The 17,598-nt window shown below is 32.4% G+C and overlaps 2 protein-coding genes across 2 annotated transcripts; one reads left to right on the forward strand and one right to left on the reverse strand.

The window, feature by feature from the left end:
* The first annotated feature begins 6,659 nt into the window (after positions 1-6,659).
* LOC130804414 (putative transferase At4g12130, mitochondrial) lies at positions 6,660-11,076 on the forward strand. Its single transcript, XM_057668837.1, has 5 exons — positions 6,660-7,459; positions 9,458-9,711; positions 9,839-9,937; positions 10,314-10,472; positions 10,556-11,076. Exons 1-5 carry the CDS (start codon positions 7,014-7,016, stop codon positions 10,798-10,800), a joined length of 1,203 nt encoding a protein of 400 aa, XP_057524820.1. The 5' UTR covers positions 6,660-7,013; the 3' UTR covers positions 10,801-11,076.
* A 500-nt stretch (positions 11,077-11,576) lies between these two features.
* LOC130804343 (probable leucine-rich repeat receptor-like protein kinase At1g35710) lies at positions 11,577-16,445 on the reverse strand. The gene is made up of 4 exons (XM_057668747.1): positions 15,796-16,445; positions 13,904-14,164; positions 12,935-13,816; positions 11,577-12,714 (listed from the first exon to the last, which is right to left on the reverse strand). Exons 1-4 carry the CDS (start codon positions 16,217-16,219, stop codon positions 12,233-12,235), a joined length of 2,049 nt encoding a protein of 682 aa, XP_057524730.1. The 5' UTR covers positions 16,220-16,445; the 3' UTR covers positions 11,577-12,232.
* Positions 16,446-17,598: the final 1,153 nt, after the last annotated feature.

The following is a 17,598-nucleotide window of genomic DNA, read 5'->3' on the forward strand; positions in this document are numbered from 1 at the left end:
GTGGGGAGCAAAATAGGTGACCTCCTGGGAAATTTTCTCGGATACACACGAGTGAGGCAAAAGTGCGTTGAAAGGACTTGTGTTGATTTGTGGAGTCAGTCTACAATCTCTGAGTAGTCACCGACGGTCCAAGTGGTGGGGGTGTTACACAATTGATATTTGCTCTATATAAAATAACATCCGATTTATTTTTTGATATTTGATAAACATAGACTTTGGTCTTATTTTATCTAGAGCATAAAAAAATTAAATTTTATAATAAATTATACTTACTCCGTTTCTTTTTGTTTACCGACTTTAAATTTTTACACCTTAGGAGAGAGAAACTTTTTATTAGATTTTTGAAGTATATATTAAAGATAATATATATTCATGTGAGATCTTGTTAGATTCGTCTTGATGCAAAGTTTTTTCATAAAATTTTTACAATTTTTATGATGTGTACTTATAGATATTGAGGTTCAAATTTTTTTTTTAAATATATGAAAAAATAAAATGGACAAATAAATTAATAGTAGGGCTAGTTAGATTAGGTAATGGTGATCTTAATTTCAAAAATTATTGTGAGGTTATTGATTTGAAAATTGATACTTTAGGATCTTTCATGACTTGAGAGATTAATTATGAAATCATTTAAGTAATAAGTTAGTAATAAATGGTTGATTCGTTAATTAAGATATGAAGTATATATTCTTTGTCTATATGAAGTATATATTCGTTGATGATGAAATTAGATCTTAAAACAAAATGTATTTTATGTTGAATTTCATATGAATCAATTTACTTACAATCCATCTATACTTGCTATTTATATACATTTAAAATCATTAATATCATAAATTTGAGCACAATGTTGGAAAAAAAATGTATTAAAAATATTATTGTCAAAATTGATAGACCTAAAGAAAAAAATATTAAATATTAGGAGTTTGAAAGATTCTTGCACCGTTTTTGCTAATAATATTTATAAAAAATTGAAGACTTTAATATTTTCTTTTTATGTCTATCATATTTGACAATAATATTTATGTGGTTAAGTAGCCTTAATCCATCCTTAGCCTACCCTATTATATAATCATTCGACCCAGAATTTTCAAAGGCATTATTTCCTTAAGCGGACGTGAGTTCTCCAAATTAACAATAATTTTCCATCTCAATAGTTTTGTGAAAGTTGTATATAAATTTTTCTTTGCCTAGGCTTCTTAATATAATTAAAAGTTCTTTTTTTATTTATTCATTTTCGTATGTACTAACCCTCTATCTCTTCATCTGAGATTAACAAAAAATTTCAATATCATAAACGACATAAAGAGTTGGCTATTATTTTATCCATTTATGTAAGTTGCCTAAAACTAATAAAAATTATTTTATTTAATTTGCTATTTTACATAATTTCGAGAATAAGTGTTAATTTTACCCATCGGTAAAATATATACACAAATTATTATATGAGATGATCTTACCGAGAGACAGCGTCTCATATATAAATTAATCTATCATACATCATAAGAGAATATTATAGTAATCAATCTGTTCTTGTGAAAGAGCATTTGTCAATAATACAACTCAAATTTTAAAACAATATATTCTTATTCTTACACTTTATATTGGTTGTACTATACTGCTCCCTCTAATTCTTTTTAATTGTCCCATTTTCTTATTTGGACAATTCAGCTCAATTGTCCTATTTCTATTTTTGAATATAATTTTTGGACCAAATTGTCCTTATACCATTCATGTAATTATCAAAACACCGTTATTTTAAAAACTAAACTATACTAATTAACCCCCCCTAATCCTAATTAACCTACAAATTATTCTCTCCCTTTATTAACTTGTCCTTCCTCTGATTATATACCCCAACCCATCTTTGCTGCTGTGATTCACCCATCTCTTTCTGAAACCCTAGATCTTCATCTTCTTCCACTCTTCTTCGACGGCGCTACTGTTAATGGCTTGAACCCACCCCTTCTGAAACCCTAAATCTTCATCTTCTTCCTCTCTTCGTCCTTTTAAAGAAGATCTACATTTTGAATCTTCTCTCCTCTCGTTTGGTTTTTTTTTTTTTTTTTTTTTTTTTTTTAAGAAGATCCAGTGATGAAGTCGCCTAATTCTTCTCTCTCTCATCCTGCACCGAAATTGTTGTTTGGTGATTATGAAGATAAGGATTCTTATATCTCCTTACCACATTCTTCTGTTGAAACTTCTCCGAATTGGGGAAGAACCATGGACAGTGATGATGAAGAAATTTCGGCTATGTTTGATTTGGGAGTTGATCTATCTGATGATGACCTTTTTCCTTCATCTAACTTAGAAGATTATGATGGTCAAGATGATGATACTATTTATGATGTTAAGGGGTCCTTCTCTCGTATGTGAAACGGTTATTCTTTCCTTGAATATTGGATCCTTGTCTTGAATGTGTGGTTTTGCATTATCCTGTTGAATGTAAATTGTTTTGTTTACACCTTGTGGCCATTTTTCTCTAATAGCTGGTAAGATATTGTAAATTAACATTGACCTTATGTGTGTCTTTGTTATGGATTGAATGTGTTTGGTTTCTGGTTCCCCTCTCTTCCTTTTTTTAGAACTTCTTTGTGCTAGCACTTGAGCTGTAAAAGGAAAGATACTTATCTTTGCATCAAAAATTAGTTGACCTTCACCATAATACATCGGTTTAGCAACCACACACATGAACATAATTTTGAAACGAATCTTTTTGACTGTATTTTCCTATGTGGCTTAGGTTCTCCTAAGGTAAGATAATACGTTTGTTGTGTTCTAGTGAGGTAGAACAATTTTTCATCTATGTGAACTATGTTAGACATGTCACTGAATTTGAAAACATCTGTCTATGCATCATAATTGCAACTAGAAATACAAAAGAATAACATGTTATCCTTGTTAGTGTCAGTTAACAGTGGCTTGATTGCATTTGTATGCTAGCGTATCTGTTTTTTTCTTCCATCTCCATACAGTTGATTAGCTAACACCCATGGCATTTCCAACTGCTTGTTGACTTGTCTTTCTAGCCTTTTCTAAGGCTTGGAATGTGCTTTCATCAAATGGTATTATTGTCCTGTTGTTTCTGTCAAACTTTTTGCTACTTGCATCCAATGTAGCCCCCTCTTTTTGTTATTTTTTAACTTTAGCTCGTATTCTACTGACGGTCTTCCAGTGAACATTGTACTTTTTGATGATTTCCCCCATTAATCCATGTGCTGGCTTCCCCTTTTTGTTAACACCAATCAATAACTCATGCATTATTTCATTCCTAGTGTAAGTATCTAATTCTTTTTTGCTTCACCATATTGTTTTTGCAATAAATGACTTGGAGTATTAATTTGGTTTGCAATAAATACCCCCTATTTATAATGGTCAGTGATGCTATGCTGCTTTTTGGGTTGTTTTACAATATTCTGGCGCCTATCTTTTGGGTTGAAAATTTCATTTTGGCGCCTATCTTTTGGGTTGACAGTTTCATTTGAGGCAGCGTATCATTTTGCCTCTTCCTGTGACCCACAGTAATGATTGCTATGTGTAGGTTTTGGGCTGTTTCTTATGACTTCAGTTTTTTAGAAAAGTTTTTAAATTTTAAATGGCATTAATGATTTTCGTTTTTTGGCGCATTTTTTTTAAAGTGACTAACGTATACACTAAATGCATATTCAGTTTGTTCGACCTCTTTTCTGAAGTCAATGAACGAAATGATATCCGTATTAACATGGCCCGAGAAAAGTGTTTGTTATTTATAGCCGTGAATAAAGTGTTGAAGAGATTGAGGAGAAAGTAGAAGTATAAATACAAACCCCCTTTATGAAATGTGATTTTAATTTTTCGCGGATGTAATTTTATATTATGTAATTTAATTAATGGCAATTAAGACTTTGTATATTAATTAATGTCAATGAAGACTTTGTATTTTTAATTATGTAATTGAACAATTTCTAATTTTTACTCTAAATTTAAACTTATCAATGTCATTCAACGAAAATTGGAGGGAGTAATTAGATATTAATCAACTTCATTACCAATACTCACTATATCACATGGATGTACTATTCAAGATGGTCCCTCTACTTTCTTAATATTTGTGCCCAATCCAAATGGGACAATTGAAAAGATTAGAGGGAGTACCATTTAGTCTATTTATATTGCGTGTCTTACGGAAACATCATCTTACAAGCGGCCATAAGCCCATAATGCTCACTGTACGTGCCATATATGCGCATTGGGCCAATGATTGTATGAGACGGAAGAAAATAATTTAGTTGGGCCATATTGTGAAAGAATTCTACATGAAGGCCCAATCGTGGAACTGAACACGTTCTTGGTTTAAATTGGGAGAAGTTTAGTAAATGATTTTTTTTTAGCTCGTCTTGTATGAGACTGTTTCACCACGAGACGGGTCCATATAATAGCCCAATTCTTCAATTGATTACTTTAAGATCATAAGTAATCATTTTAAGGTTATAAGTAATTACTATAAGACTATAAAAGTAGTTATATTAAAACTATAAGTGATCACTTTAACGTTAAAAGTAATCTTTTTAAGACAAAAATATATATTGGGTCAGCCCAATAGATGGTCTTATAGTGAGACCGTTTCATTTAAGAATTAGTGATTTTTTTTATATAACATCGAAAAACTAAGTTTTGTCCCTAACTAATTTTCAAAATAAGTGCCACCGTGCTTGAGAAAATAAGTAATAGCGAATAGAGAAGATTTGGTCAAAAAGTCGAGTAAAGTTTTATTCTTTGTTATTAAGAGCAAGCAAATCTTAGTAATTATTTTTTTTTATATATTCACCCTTGTTAGTTGTTCGTCACGATAAATGAGGGAGATATAAATTTTTAAATTTATTATTTGTTCTTTCTCCTATTTTTCCTCTATTTAAACAAAACATATATAGTTTAGATGACACGAAATGAAGAGATTCAAAAAAATACTTATTTTTTAGAAAAATTAAGAGAACAAAAAAACGAGTCAAAAGTGAAAAGAAAAGTTATAATATTTAAAAAGTTATAATATTTAATATAAAAATTATAATGAAGACTTGTTTAAAAATAATGAACAAAGCTTTACTTGATTTTTTGACCATATTTTCTTTTATTTAATGTTATTAAAAGCGATCAAAATTTGACCAAAACAGTTGATGTTGCAATCATGTGACTTGGTTCATCCTAGTCTTTTAAGTTTTACTAGGTAATTTAGAATCTATTATTTAGAGTCAAAAAATATTGAAGATAAGATTTTGTCTCAAACATAAGTCTTAGTCGATTTGAGCTCAACTTTGTGAATCATCAAAATAAGATATTCTCCTTGACTTTATTGATAGGACAAGTGCATTTCGAAAGGTGATCATGCTCATTTGGTTGATTAAAGTAAAGCATGAATGAAATTTGTGCAAACTTAGGAGTTGGTGTTACTTCATTATTGAGATTCCTTCATACTTTGTGAGTGTTGGCTCTAAATCTTTAAACACATAAATAGTGATAACACTATCTCAAGTAATGACGTATTCATATTTAATAAGACCTTAATCAAGATAGATTTGTTATCTGTTTCCTTATACAAGGCTCATATTTTTCACTAATGAGTTGGGAAGATCTTATTAAAATCTCCCACAAGACAACATATTAAATAAAGGCTACAGGGAAATAGTACAACTACAATGTTTCATCCACTTTAATGATTAGATAGAGAAGCAGTTTTTGCTAAGAATACACAAATGTTACCCCAAAAACGTGAAAAAACTACTCTTTGTATTTAGTGCACCTCAACATGACAAATGAGGAGTTGCCATGTAAAAGGTTGTAGCTGACTTTGCAAGAAAACCCACCTTAGTATTATTCACGATAATTTTCTAAGGACATTTCAGACATTCTTTAAGATATTTAAGAACCTTTTGAATTCATGTTAAATAATAAGATATAAATACTCCTTCATTCACCACTCTTGAGGTATTAGATTTCTTAGCTATTGAACCCAAACTCTCTATGTATTATATTCACTGACAACAAACTTCATTTAATGTATTTAATCGTCCTTGTATTGAATACCTTCATTAACTCTTGTAATACAAGATAAATAGACCTCATGCCACTAAATAAATTCAAGTACAGTTTCTCCGAACTAAGAGTCATTATGCATCTGAAAAGAGGGCTTGCAAGGTATTACTCTTGGATCCTTACTGACTTGGAAGTTGGAGAAGGTTTCAGAATAATCTAAATAAAAGGAAACCGAGAAAATAAGGTGTTTGGTATATGAAAATGAGAATTTGAGGATAAAAATCGAGATTTGGATTGGAAATTGATAGTTAGGAATTGTTAAAATATAACCCAACCTTTTGTTTGGTTTGTTAATGGAAATAATTTGAGAATTGTACTATTTTTTGTTTAGTAGGTTGAAATAGGATTGGAAATAAATTTTACTTTATCAATTTACCCTTTTTAAAAGTAATTTGAAAATTCTAATATTTTTTGTTTGGCTTGTAAACATACACTTACAAGGATATAAATGTTTTTTACATAATATTTCTTCTAATTCCCATCCATCTAATACAAACCCCGTTGATAATCAATTCATGAAAATTAACCGAAAATTAATCCCATTTCCAACCTTAATTTTATTGGCATTTTCAAGAACCAAATATGAAAAATCCATATTTAAAAATTTTTAATTCCATTCCCACCCTCTAATCCCTCCTACCAAACACACCCAAATAACAATTGAATAATCCTTAAAATTAGCTAAATTTGAGGAAAATTCCGAATTTGAAGTCAATTATCCAGATGTAAGTTGTTGGAAATGGTGATGAATGAACGCATCAGCATCTCCCTGGTCTACGTTCTTCTCTCTTCTCCTGGTACGTGTCCGTAACCCAGAATCCCTCCATTTCTACCTGTCATCACATCATCTTTCCTCCATTTTTTCGAATCTCTTCCTCTCCCTTTCTCCTCTTTTCATCAAATCAACCATAACAAACAACAAAACTCACTGAAAGCACCAAATGCTTCTTCTTCGCCTCAAAAAGCCTTTTTCCATTTATCAGGGACTCAAATTCTTCTCCACTCAAACATCCCGCTTCGACAATGTGGGTCCCCTCGCTTCCCGTCTCAATTCTCGGTCTATTATTCGGTTAACAGGTCCAGATTCTGTTAAATTTTTACAGGGTTTGCTTACCAATGATGTTAGACAATTTGGTGAATCTGTTCATGAGAAGGTTTCTACTTTGGCTACCTCTAATTTGCCCACGGTCGGTACTTTACCGGTTTATGCTGCTATGTTGAATCCACAAGGTCGGTTTTTGTATGATTTTTTCTTGTATAGGCCACCTCAGAGTGACGAGAAACTGGACCCGACCGGGTCTGGACCTGGTCCGAAGTCTGATAAGGTGGAATTGTTTGCGGATGTTGATGGGTCGACGGTGGATGAGCTAATTGATACCCTTAAGAGGTGATTCTGATGCTTTCTTTTTAGTTGTTTATATGGTGTTTGATGAAATGCTTGTTTGAAGTATTGTGCATTCTTGTTTGACAGGATTGGATTTTTCAGTCATAATAATACACCAATATATATATATATGCTCATATATAATATTATAATGTCATTACTGATAGTTGAATTGGTGCCTGAAGATTACAACTTTTTACTGATAGTTGAATTGGTGCCTGAAGATTACAACTTTTAACTAGTTCTGTGAGACTGTGATGATCTGAATTGAAAGTTTCACTTACATTTATATCTGGGTGGTTGCTGCTGTACCACAATCACTTTTGAATGTAATGAAGAGCAAGCTAATATATGAACGTGCTCCCATAATGATGTTGCTCTCTATTTGTATGATGAAGTTTTCGGATACATTTATGATTTAGTTGAGGTAAAGAAGAGTCATGGCTTGGTGTTTTGGAGTTGTTCTGCCGACCTAGTAGACTCAACATGACCTGTTACCAATTTAGAACTCCTTTGTTTTGATACTTACAAATTTACAACTCTTTAATTGAGCTCAACTTATTGGAATTGAGGGAAACTTATTAGAACTGAACTTGACGTTGGATACACTCTGTATGGATTGAGAGAATTTGAGGAGAGGAATTTGGAGGACATAATTTCATTTGTTTGGATACCAATTTTATAATAAGAGATTTGAAAGTATTGAGTTCTCCAATTTTATAATAAGAACATCTCTCCAAATCTAGAAAGAATGGTTGGAATTTTGTATCTTTTTCTCTGCTTTCTTTTCTGTCCCAAACAAGCAAACGAGATTTCCCCTATTATTCGCTCCCCTTCCCACCGTTCCTTTCCTTTACATTCCCTACTTAATTGTTGTTAAGCCTTTTAGTCTTAATAGCATCTTTAGAGAATTCCCAAGCAGCATAGCCAAGTGAAATCAAACGCAAAAGAGACATAAACTTTGGATGTGCAGATGCTCGCCTGCACACATTGTGCTCCCTGAGCATCCTATGCTTGCTCGAGCAGCTTGGCCAATCAAATAAAACCTTTTTTCTATAAATAAGTGCCATCATATTATATTTGTATAAAAATATGGCATTGGGATTAATTTTGATCTTAAAGCATAAAGCAAAAATAAAACCATGCAAACTTTTATCTTTGCTACTGTATTTATCACATTCATTATCATACAACTTATCTACAAAAACATCTAGTGCTCGATAGTTTTGTGTTTTGGTTTGATTCTCAATACAACTTTCCAGAAGTTTATAATCTAAAGCCCCAAGGGGATGTAATATTGTATTGGAAAACATACCTAAAAAGACTCCAAATTCATATTCATAAAATAGGCTAATTCTACACTGAAGACCAATATGTAATGTTCGTGATTCTACATTCTCAAAAGATCAAAGAAAGACGTTCTATCTAAAGTTGGTGATAATGATTATTTATACAAAATTCCTTGTAAATTATTGTATAAATCATATAATAACTCTTAATTTATTTGAGAAATTAAGTGGGAATCTACAAATCTGGACTTGAACTTAACTTATTAAATCTAATGATTGAACATAAACTATTAGCTATTAGAGCTCAAGTAGAGCTATTTAGGGGTGAAGGATTTCATTTTATTGGAACCTCAAGCAAGTTGAGGATTAGCATGTTCTTATTAGTAAGTACCACCTCCGTTTTCCATTTATTGTCTTTTTGGATTTTCTTTTTTGTGAGAGCTTGTGGGAGAACTAAGAAGAACAAAGAATAACAGAGGTATTAGTAAGTGAACAGTTAAGTTATGTGGATTATTTGAAGTTTTTTTTTCGCTCAGCACAAGCGAGATTTATCATTTTGAAAGTATTTTCAGAGCAAAAAACTTTCATAGATTTGCCGTGTTCACTCGAGTTGGGCTTTTGGATCTATTTTTTTTCGTATTTGGTTTCTAAAGATTATCTTTCCACATCCAGTTTGCATCCCATGAGTTATTGTGTTCACATAACCATGCAGATACCGGTTGAGGTCTAATGTTGACATTGAGCACATGGGAGATGAATTCTGTTGTTGGCAGCGGTATGGTGGAAATTTATCTGATAAATCCTCTTCTGCTGAAGAACCAGAAGTTGCTGGTGTTGGTTGGGGTGGGAGTATAGATAGCTCCTCTATGTCATCTGCACAAGGGAGTGAAAGCGGCTGGAAGTGGTTCAAGGATCCTAGGTTGGATTGTCTTGGCTTTAGAGGGATATTTCCCTCTGGGAGTTTACGTGAGTTTTATTAATCAGCAGCGATACTGCGATACCTGTCATATTGCTGTACTATCCGTATCACAATTCATAGTTTTATGGGATAATTTGAAGAATCGAATGTAAAGTTGCTTTTTGGTGGTTGCAGCTCCGTTGGTTGAGGCTGACAAAGAAGCTGCCGAAGTGAACTATCTTTTTTGGAGATTAGATAAAGGGGTTGCGGAAGGTCCGAACGAGATCCCAAAAGGTATACTCTAAATGTGTAGTACATTCCAATTACCTTGTCTTTTACCTTTCTCACTTTCATTTTACCTCAAATATTAAATGGTGTAATTCAGGCTCGGTTCAAAGCAACACTTTTTAACTGATTTGTTTGTTAACTTAGTTTTATATTTGAAGTAATTTTAGAATTTAAGTTACAATACATTTTTGTCTGAATTATTTTTCTTGAAGTGGAAATTTTTTTATCTTTTGATATAATGAGGGACTCCAATTTAAAAGATATTGCAAAACTAAATAGGGCCTCCAAAATATTGTTTTATCTTTTGATATAACGAGCAAAATTAAATAAGGGCCTCATTGTGTTGACAAAAATCTGAAATATGAATTTTATCTTCTGTTAGGTGAAGCCATTCCTCTAGAATACAATCTTGCTGGTCTAAATGCTATTAGTTTTGACAAGGGGTGCTATGTGGGACAAGAACTGGTTGCTCGAACTCATCATCGGGGTGTCATCCGAAAACGTGTGCTTCCTTTGAAGTTCCTTGATAATGATGGCAAAGGTTATCATACTTTCTGTTTGCGGTATTTTCTTTCATTTTCCTTTCTGTTTCTTTTCAATAAGATTACCAACTTTTTTATACAGAAGTAGCGCAGAAAGTTGCTTCTGGGTCGGTAGTGGCGGACACATCGTCTGGCAAGAAGGTTGGTACAGTGACTGTTGCACTTGGATCTCGTGGACTTGGTCTGATGCGTCTTGAGGAAGCGTTCAAGAAATCTAATGCACTTGCTATACAAGGAAGCGAGGATGTGAAAGTTGTTGCTAGTAGACCCAAATGGTGGCCAGACGAGTGGTTCACGAATGAATTGGAGTCGGTTGATATTGCTTAAGCTCACTAGTGCCTTGCCTTTCGGATAATGATCTTTCAGCTTCAGTTCTGTAGGGCATTTACGAGTTGTAACAGAGGAAATAAAGAGTCTGTTTTTCACAAATTGTTCCATTTTTGAACATATATTACAGATACCATCAAGGAGAATAGGCAGTCAAGATAATTTTTGGCTTAATAATGTAGTTTGAGAGTTGATTGCTCGACTTTCTTTAGATGTGCTAACTCGACAAAATAAATAAATGAAAAATCTATGAATTCGGTTTTTTTTTTTCCTATATAATACTTTTGGGTGTTGTATCTTTTACTTTCATAGTGCTCTATTTCATGCAGCTCAGAGTCTTCATCGCAAATAGACATAATCTAAATTCAATTGCATAAAAAAATTCAATTTTCAAACAAATTTATTTTGATCATTTGTGATTTACTCCGCTCTCAAAAGTTAAGAGATCGTCTTACTATGAGATCGGAACCATATAATTAGTCTATTTTTCTAATTGATCACTTTAAGACAGTAAATGTACATTTGACTAACTAGTAGAGATGGTTTCACTATAAAACCGTTTAATTTTAAGATTTGTGATTCAAAATTAGCATAGGTTTTTGTTACTGAGCTTTATTAGTATATGTATATGTATATGTAAAGTATTCATTAAGGGTAAATATAAAATTAGCTCTTGGGTTATGATGTATATATTCTGACATCCAATGTTAATGAAAGGATTTAAGATCATATTATCCTACATGGTATCAGATTTATTAGGATTTTAATTTTTTATTCTCCTCTCTAACCCTAAGCCTAGGGCGATCCTCCAGTGTGTGCCTCCAGTCTTTGCCTCCAACCCTAGGCGTTTTTCCACGGCTACCGCTCACCATCTTCTCGTTTGTATGGCTGACAAGTCTAGGTCTATAGTGCTCATGTTGCCGACCTACCTCGTTTCGTAATCTTGCTAGTGCTCTTCAATATCTCAAATTTACCCGCCCCAAAATTTCCTATGTTGTACAGCAAATGTCTTCATAAGCATGATCCACGGGAAAATCACATCATATATGTCTTCATAAGCATGATCCGCGAGATGCTTATGAATACATATTTGTTGTACAGCATAGGAAATGTCAGGGCGGGTGAATGTGAGATATTGAAGAGCACTAGCTATACTGTGATTCACATGCCCTATATAGCGTTATGTGTCTTCAAATTTCTGGTTAAAAAAAAGGATTCACATTTTTACAAAATTGTCATTTGGATGAAAACATATGATTTGATGCTCTATATAGCTTAATGTACAAACCTTTACACTCCCAACATACTAGCTGACGTCCTTACTATAACATCCATTAAATTCCCTCAATCAGATGGTTAAAACTAAACCTCCAAACCCAAACCAAACCATGGATGCCTATTGCTATTGTTATTTGCAATCGAGCACCGGGCTTCATGAACCACTAGTGCGTCTGTTCAACTCTTGGACCACAGCCTCCATGTTCGGTCTTTCATCAGGGAGCTCATGGGTGCAACTCAAAGCGAGTTTCACTAACTTCGCAGCTTCTGATATGGAGAACTTCCCGTTAAGATTATGGTCAACAAATTGTTCCACTTCACATGACTCTGCAGCTGATCTCATAGCATTTGTTAGTAGTTGCTTCCCCGAAAGAATATGGAGGAGTATCACTCCGAATGAATACACATCACTCTTCTCAGTGAACCGACCAGTTGTTACATATTCCGGGGCTAGGTAACCCATTGCTGCACTTACTTTGAGGGCCGAGAAGATTGTGTCGTCCGCTAGTATCTTGCGTAAACCAGAATCCAAAATTAATGGCTTGTATTGGTTATCTATCACTATTTTTTCTGCTGATATGTTTTGGTGGACCACCAAAAGTTTATTTGCATTTTCTTCGTGCAAATAACTTAAACCTGAACATAGAAAATGGAAATTAGTATCATTTTAAATATTCATAAATTAAGACATAATCTTAAATTAAGATGGAGTATTTGGCAACTTGAATTCAAACAAACAACCAACTAACCATATATTTCTAATATGATATCAGAGCATGTCAAGCAACCAACTCAACCAAAAGCTTAAACTGATGGTGGTAGTCTCGTGATAATAATATATTCTATTGGTATTTACCTTTGGCAATCCCTTTGATGATGTTGATCCGAGTAGACCAAGGAAGACTGAGATCACTTCCATCAACGACATCAAGATACTTTAGGAGGTTTCCCTTAGGCGCGAAATCATAGATGAAAAAACACTCTCCTCGACCTCTCGAGCAACAAAACCCTCGTAAACTAACAAGATTTTCATGCCGGAGTGAAACTAGCAAATTCAACCCCTTCACAAACTCTGCCTCCTCGGATTGACAGCTACTCATATTTATACTTTTGATTGCTACAATAGAACCATCTCTCAAAACCCCTTTATACACAGTAGAGAAGTTTCCTCTTCCCAACACATTCGCCTCTGAAAAGTACTGTGTTGCCGATTCCACCTCCTCCAAGTTATACCTGAAATACTGCAGAACCTCTTGGGACATATCCCCACTATTCAAACCATCCGCAAGTGGATTCCACCCTGAGGAGTAAGCTAGACTAACCAGCGGTGAGGCACTCTTGCTATGGACGTCGATAACATGGTCAGCGCTAATCCGACTCTCGGATGCCTCAACCGTGGTCCCGATCTTCTGTTTATGCCGCCTATATCTAAAAAATGTCAGAAATCCCACGGTTGCTAAGACCACAGAGGCAATAATCACCACAACAACAATCACAATTCGAGGGAATTTCGTGGATTTTGAGCATGTTGAAGATGTACAATGTGTCTCACGGTTTGCTTTCTTAGGATCATCGTGTGTCGTTATGGTATGATTTTTGAACTTAAATCCGAATGGAGGTGTGTTGATATCTACATTCGCATTATCGTAGGCAGTACAAGCTCGTAAGGCATGGAATCCGACTCCACATAATCGTGTGTTGTTTTCAAAGGAAAATCCAGCATCAAATTTCTTGAAGGCTACATTTTCAATCAAAAGAACATTTCATTTCACAATGCAGATAAATCAATTAGGCTCGTAATAATATCAAAAGATCAGAAACTTACACGCAGGAACGATTCCTTCGAGGGAATTGCTTTGGACATCAAGCTTTTCGAGTGTTTGGATGTTTGCTAAGGCTTCAGGAATGAGTCCAGAAAGATGATTATAGCTTAAGTTAAGCCTCTTTAACATATTCAAGTTGCCCAAACTCGAAGGGATAGACCCATTTAATTGATTAGATTGTAAAGCAATAGTATCTAGCTTGCTCAATGAGCCAAGTTCTACTGGAATGTTGCCTGTTAAGTGATTACAGCATAGGTCCAGCACTGCAATTTAAGCAAGTAATGACTCTTTAAAGAATAATACCATATAATGAAACTTATTGAATTCTATCATATGGCTAAGTTATTTGAAAATAAGCTAATGCTATATTTGGAAACGAAAATTTCAATCGGAAATCTAGAGTTAGAGTCAGGGGCAGAGTAAAGATTTTGGAGTCCTATTTATTCGTCTTTTAAATGGGCCCCTTTATTATATTAAAATATAAAGTTTTTTCCATTTCAAGAAAAAAATTCAAGACAAAATTTATTTGACATTATATTACTTTAAATATAAAAAAGGTTTACAAACAAATCATTTAAAAAGTTAAATTTAGTATTTGACATATAAAAAAAACTTGAAATTGGATTTGGGCTAATAATAACATTATTGTTTCAAAGGTAGTTTAAGTTGAAAATTAGAAAATAATTTTTCAAACCTTGTTTGACATTATCAAATTCTTTAATTACGATTTTATAATTAAAATTTACGATTTGAAAGAAAAATATTTATTATCAAACACAACCTAAAATATTTTATCAATATTCTTCGTTCATTGACAATAAAGGGGCATAATGATGACGAGTAGTAAGCATCTAAGATCAAAAAATGGAAACAATTTTAAATAGAAAGGTAAGTGGTTGCAACAAAGAAAATTTCACAAGAGAGAGGTTGAAAAAATTAGATAATAGGAGTACTAAGTTATCTTAAATTTCACTTCAAAAAATAAAAAACAAAAATTATCTTAAATTTTGCTACATTATATTTGTAAAGATTTCACTTTAATATGTTGCAAATTTTAAAAGAATATTCGAATTAGGTACCATAAAGGATGATAAGTGAGATTTTTAAGCCAAAAAGTTGATTGATTATTTTGTATATAAAGGACAAACACTCATTGTCATGGAGTATATAGGAAAACACCCATGATTATAAAATTCATTAATCATAAAATTAATTTGTGACAAATTTCCATAAACTAATTAAGCTTCATTGGAACATGTACATACAAGTACATTCCTCCAATATTTATAAAGTTTGAATTTGATGGCTAAACCATAATGCTTTAATATCATCAAATTTTCAAATAATAGGAATATTTTTTTTTTAGGATTAGTAATAACAATTAAGCCAACCTTAATTCCAAAACATGAGTATTAGCTATATATATCAATATATTAACTTTTTTATGGATTTGAAAAATATAAAAAAAATCAAATTGTATAACACCTAAAAAAATTAAGAAATACCCTAATGACTAATATTTAGGTGGTTTATGAGTTTGACTTCACATGCAAATTTGAAAAATATTAAGGGGCTTTTGCCAAACTGTTTATATCTCGTAGCTAGTAGTTGATTATATTGACCGATTTAACCGGTTGATACATTGGTTGATTTGTTCAGCTGATTTTAAGTCTTAAGCCTTGTTAATATTCATAATAATAAGTTGTTTTAAGCTGTTAATTTTTTAAATACCAGCATTAAATGGCATGATCACCCAACTCTCAATTAAAATAAGCTAAAAATTATCAAATAAATTATTTTAAGAACACTCACAAACAATGATATCAATCAATTACAACAAAAAGGAAGAAACCCAGAAAATTAATTAAGTCCAAAAATATTCCAGACAACTAACCTTGAAGACTAGTCATATGAGTGATCTCAGCAGGAATAATCCCAGAAAAATTATTGAAATCAAGGTACAGATCAGTAAGCTCAGTAAGTTTACCAATCTCTTTAGGGATCTCACCAGAAATTGAATTATAATGCAAATAAAGCCCAGACAAACACTTCAAATCCCCAATTGCTGGAGATAATTTCCCAGTAAGTCCTCTTCCTTGCAACGAAATATTTGCAACTTTTCCGTGTTCATTGCAAGCTACTCCTATAAAGGATCCACTACTACACGGTTCACCATCATTTTCCCATGTTTTTAAAACCTTATTTTCTGGGTCTAATAAAGCTTTTATGTCCATTAATGCTCTCAACTCTGTGTTTGCTAAACTGGGTTTCATTGAGCTTAAAAGAAGAAAAAAATTGAGTAGGAAATATTGAATCATTTCTGCGTGTTTGGGTTTTTCAAATTTTGAGAGATTAAAACAAAAGAAAAACAGAGGATTTGGGGGGAAATTTGGGGTTAATTTCTGTTTTTCCACTGTGTTTTGTTGTGAGTAGTGGAGTTTGGAGGAGGAAGATGTAGTGGGAACATGGAATTAAGACGGAAGAAATTGAGGGGAAAAAGGGGGAGTTAGTAACGTATTTTCAAACAGGAGATATGAGATTGGGTGTAAAGGTGATTGCTGCCGTTTTTAGTATTTCTATAATTTATTTTCATATACTTCCTCCGTTCCATAATACTTGCTACATTTTCTATTTTTGGAAATTTCATATTACTTACTACATTTCTGTTTTTAGTAATAAAACAAGCATTTAAAGTTTTATCTACCCCTATTTTTATCCTACTCTATACTCTATACTCTATAATAAAATATATACTATACTCTATAAAGTAACCTAACAACCTATTTTTCCTTATTCTTTTTCAATTAACAATAATAAAATATTATACTCTATAAAGTAAACAATCAGCTACAGTGTAGGTCAATCACTTTTCTTAATTCCCGTGCCCATGCAAATATAGCAACAATTATGGAACGGAGGAAGTATTACTTAGATAAGTCCAAAGAAGAGACGACTTACTTGAAAATTAAATTTAATATTTTATTTAAAAATAATATTTGTTTTCTATTTGAGACAAAATATGTATTCTTGATTAGATTAATTTTCAAAATAGTACTACAAAATAAGAGAATCACCTCTTAATGTAGATCAACATGAGCGACGAGTATACCTTTATGAAGGGTTTTTCCTCTTTCACTTTTAATGTGTATAAGGGAAAAGCAGGATTCCAAACTAGACATAGAAAAATAAACAACTACACATCAGAAACTATTAATCAAAATCGAAAAATGTCCTAATCTAAGGGTGTTTGTATGTTAACACCTTTGATTGAAATGTGCAAATCTCTATTCTTGACTGAAAGTTTTACCGTCGAAAAACCCTATTCACTCTAGGAACTTTGAAATTCCAAACCATTATTATTATTATTATTATTATTATTATTATTATTATTGATTACAGCTTTACATGCTAGCTTGGAGGAAAAAGAGAGTTATATGAGAATCAAATGTAAAACCATTCCTTCTGAAAAATAATTTCTGCTCCAAGTGAGATAGAATTTTATCCTTATTATTATTATTATTATTATTATTATTATACTATTTTGTTTAACTAAGTTTGCTATATTTTTACTTTTGTATGTGCTTTAAAATTTATTATTTTTTATATAAAATTAGACCATACCATTTTATTTATTTTCATCTGTATAATTATTTAACACTATCAACATAATTTAGGATTTAGTTAATTTTTCTTAAAA

The sequence above is a fragment of the Amaranthus tricolor genome, chromosome 17 (genome assembly GCF_026212465.1).
Source record: "Amaranthus tricolor cultivar Red isolate AtriRed21 chromosome 17, ASM2621246v1, whole genome shotgun sequence".
Taxonomy (NCBI): domain Eukaryota; kingdom Viridiplantae; phylum Streptophyta; class Magnoliopsida; order Caryophyllales; family Amaranthaceae; genus Amaranthus; species Amaranthus tricolor.

Excerpts from the sequence above, each read along its gene's own strand:
- LOC130804414 (XM_057668837.1), top strand. The coding sequence starts at position 7,014 with ATGCTTCTTCTTCGCCTCAAAAAGCCTTTTTCCATTTATCAGGGACTC. Across the intron at positions 7,460-9,457 it reads CTAATTGATACCCTTAAGAG|ATACCGGTTGAGGTCTAATG; the intron begins GTGATTCTGATG and ends ATAACCATGCAG. Across the intron at positions 9,938-10,313 it reads TCCGAACGAGATCCCAAAAG|GTGAAGCCATTCCTCTAGAA; the intron begins GTATACTCTAAA and ends ATCTTCTGTTAG.
- LOC130804343 (XM_057668747.1), bottom strand. The coding sequence starts at position 16,219 with ATGATTCAATATTTCCTACTCAATTTTTTTCTTCTTTTAAGCTCAATG. Across the intron at positions 14,165-15,795 it reads TCATATGACTAGTCTTCAAG|TGCTGGACCTATGCTGTAAT; the intron begins GTTAGTTGTCTG and ends CTTAAATTGCAG. Across the intron at positions 12,715-12,934 it reads CATCAAAGGGATTGCCAAAG|GTTTAAGTTATTTGCACGAA; the intron begins GTAAATACCAAT and ends TTCTATGTTCAG.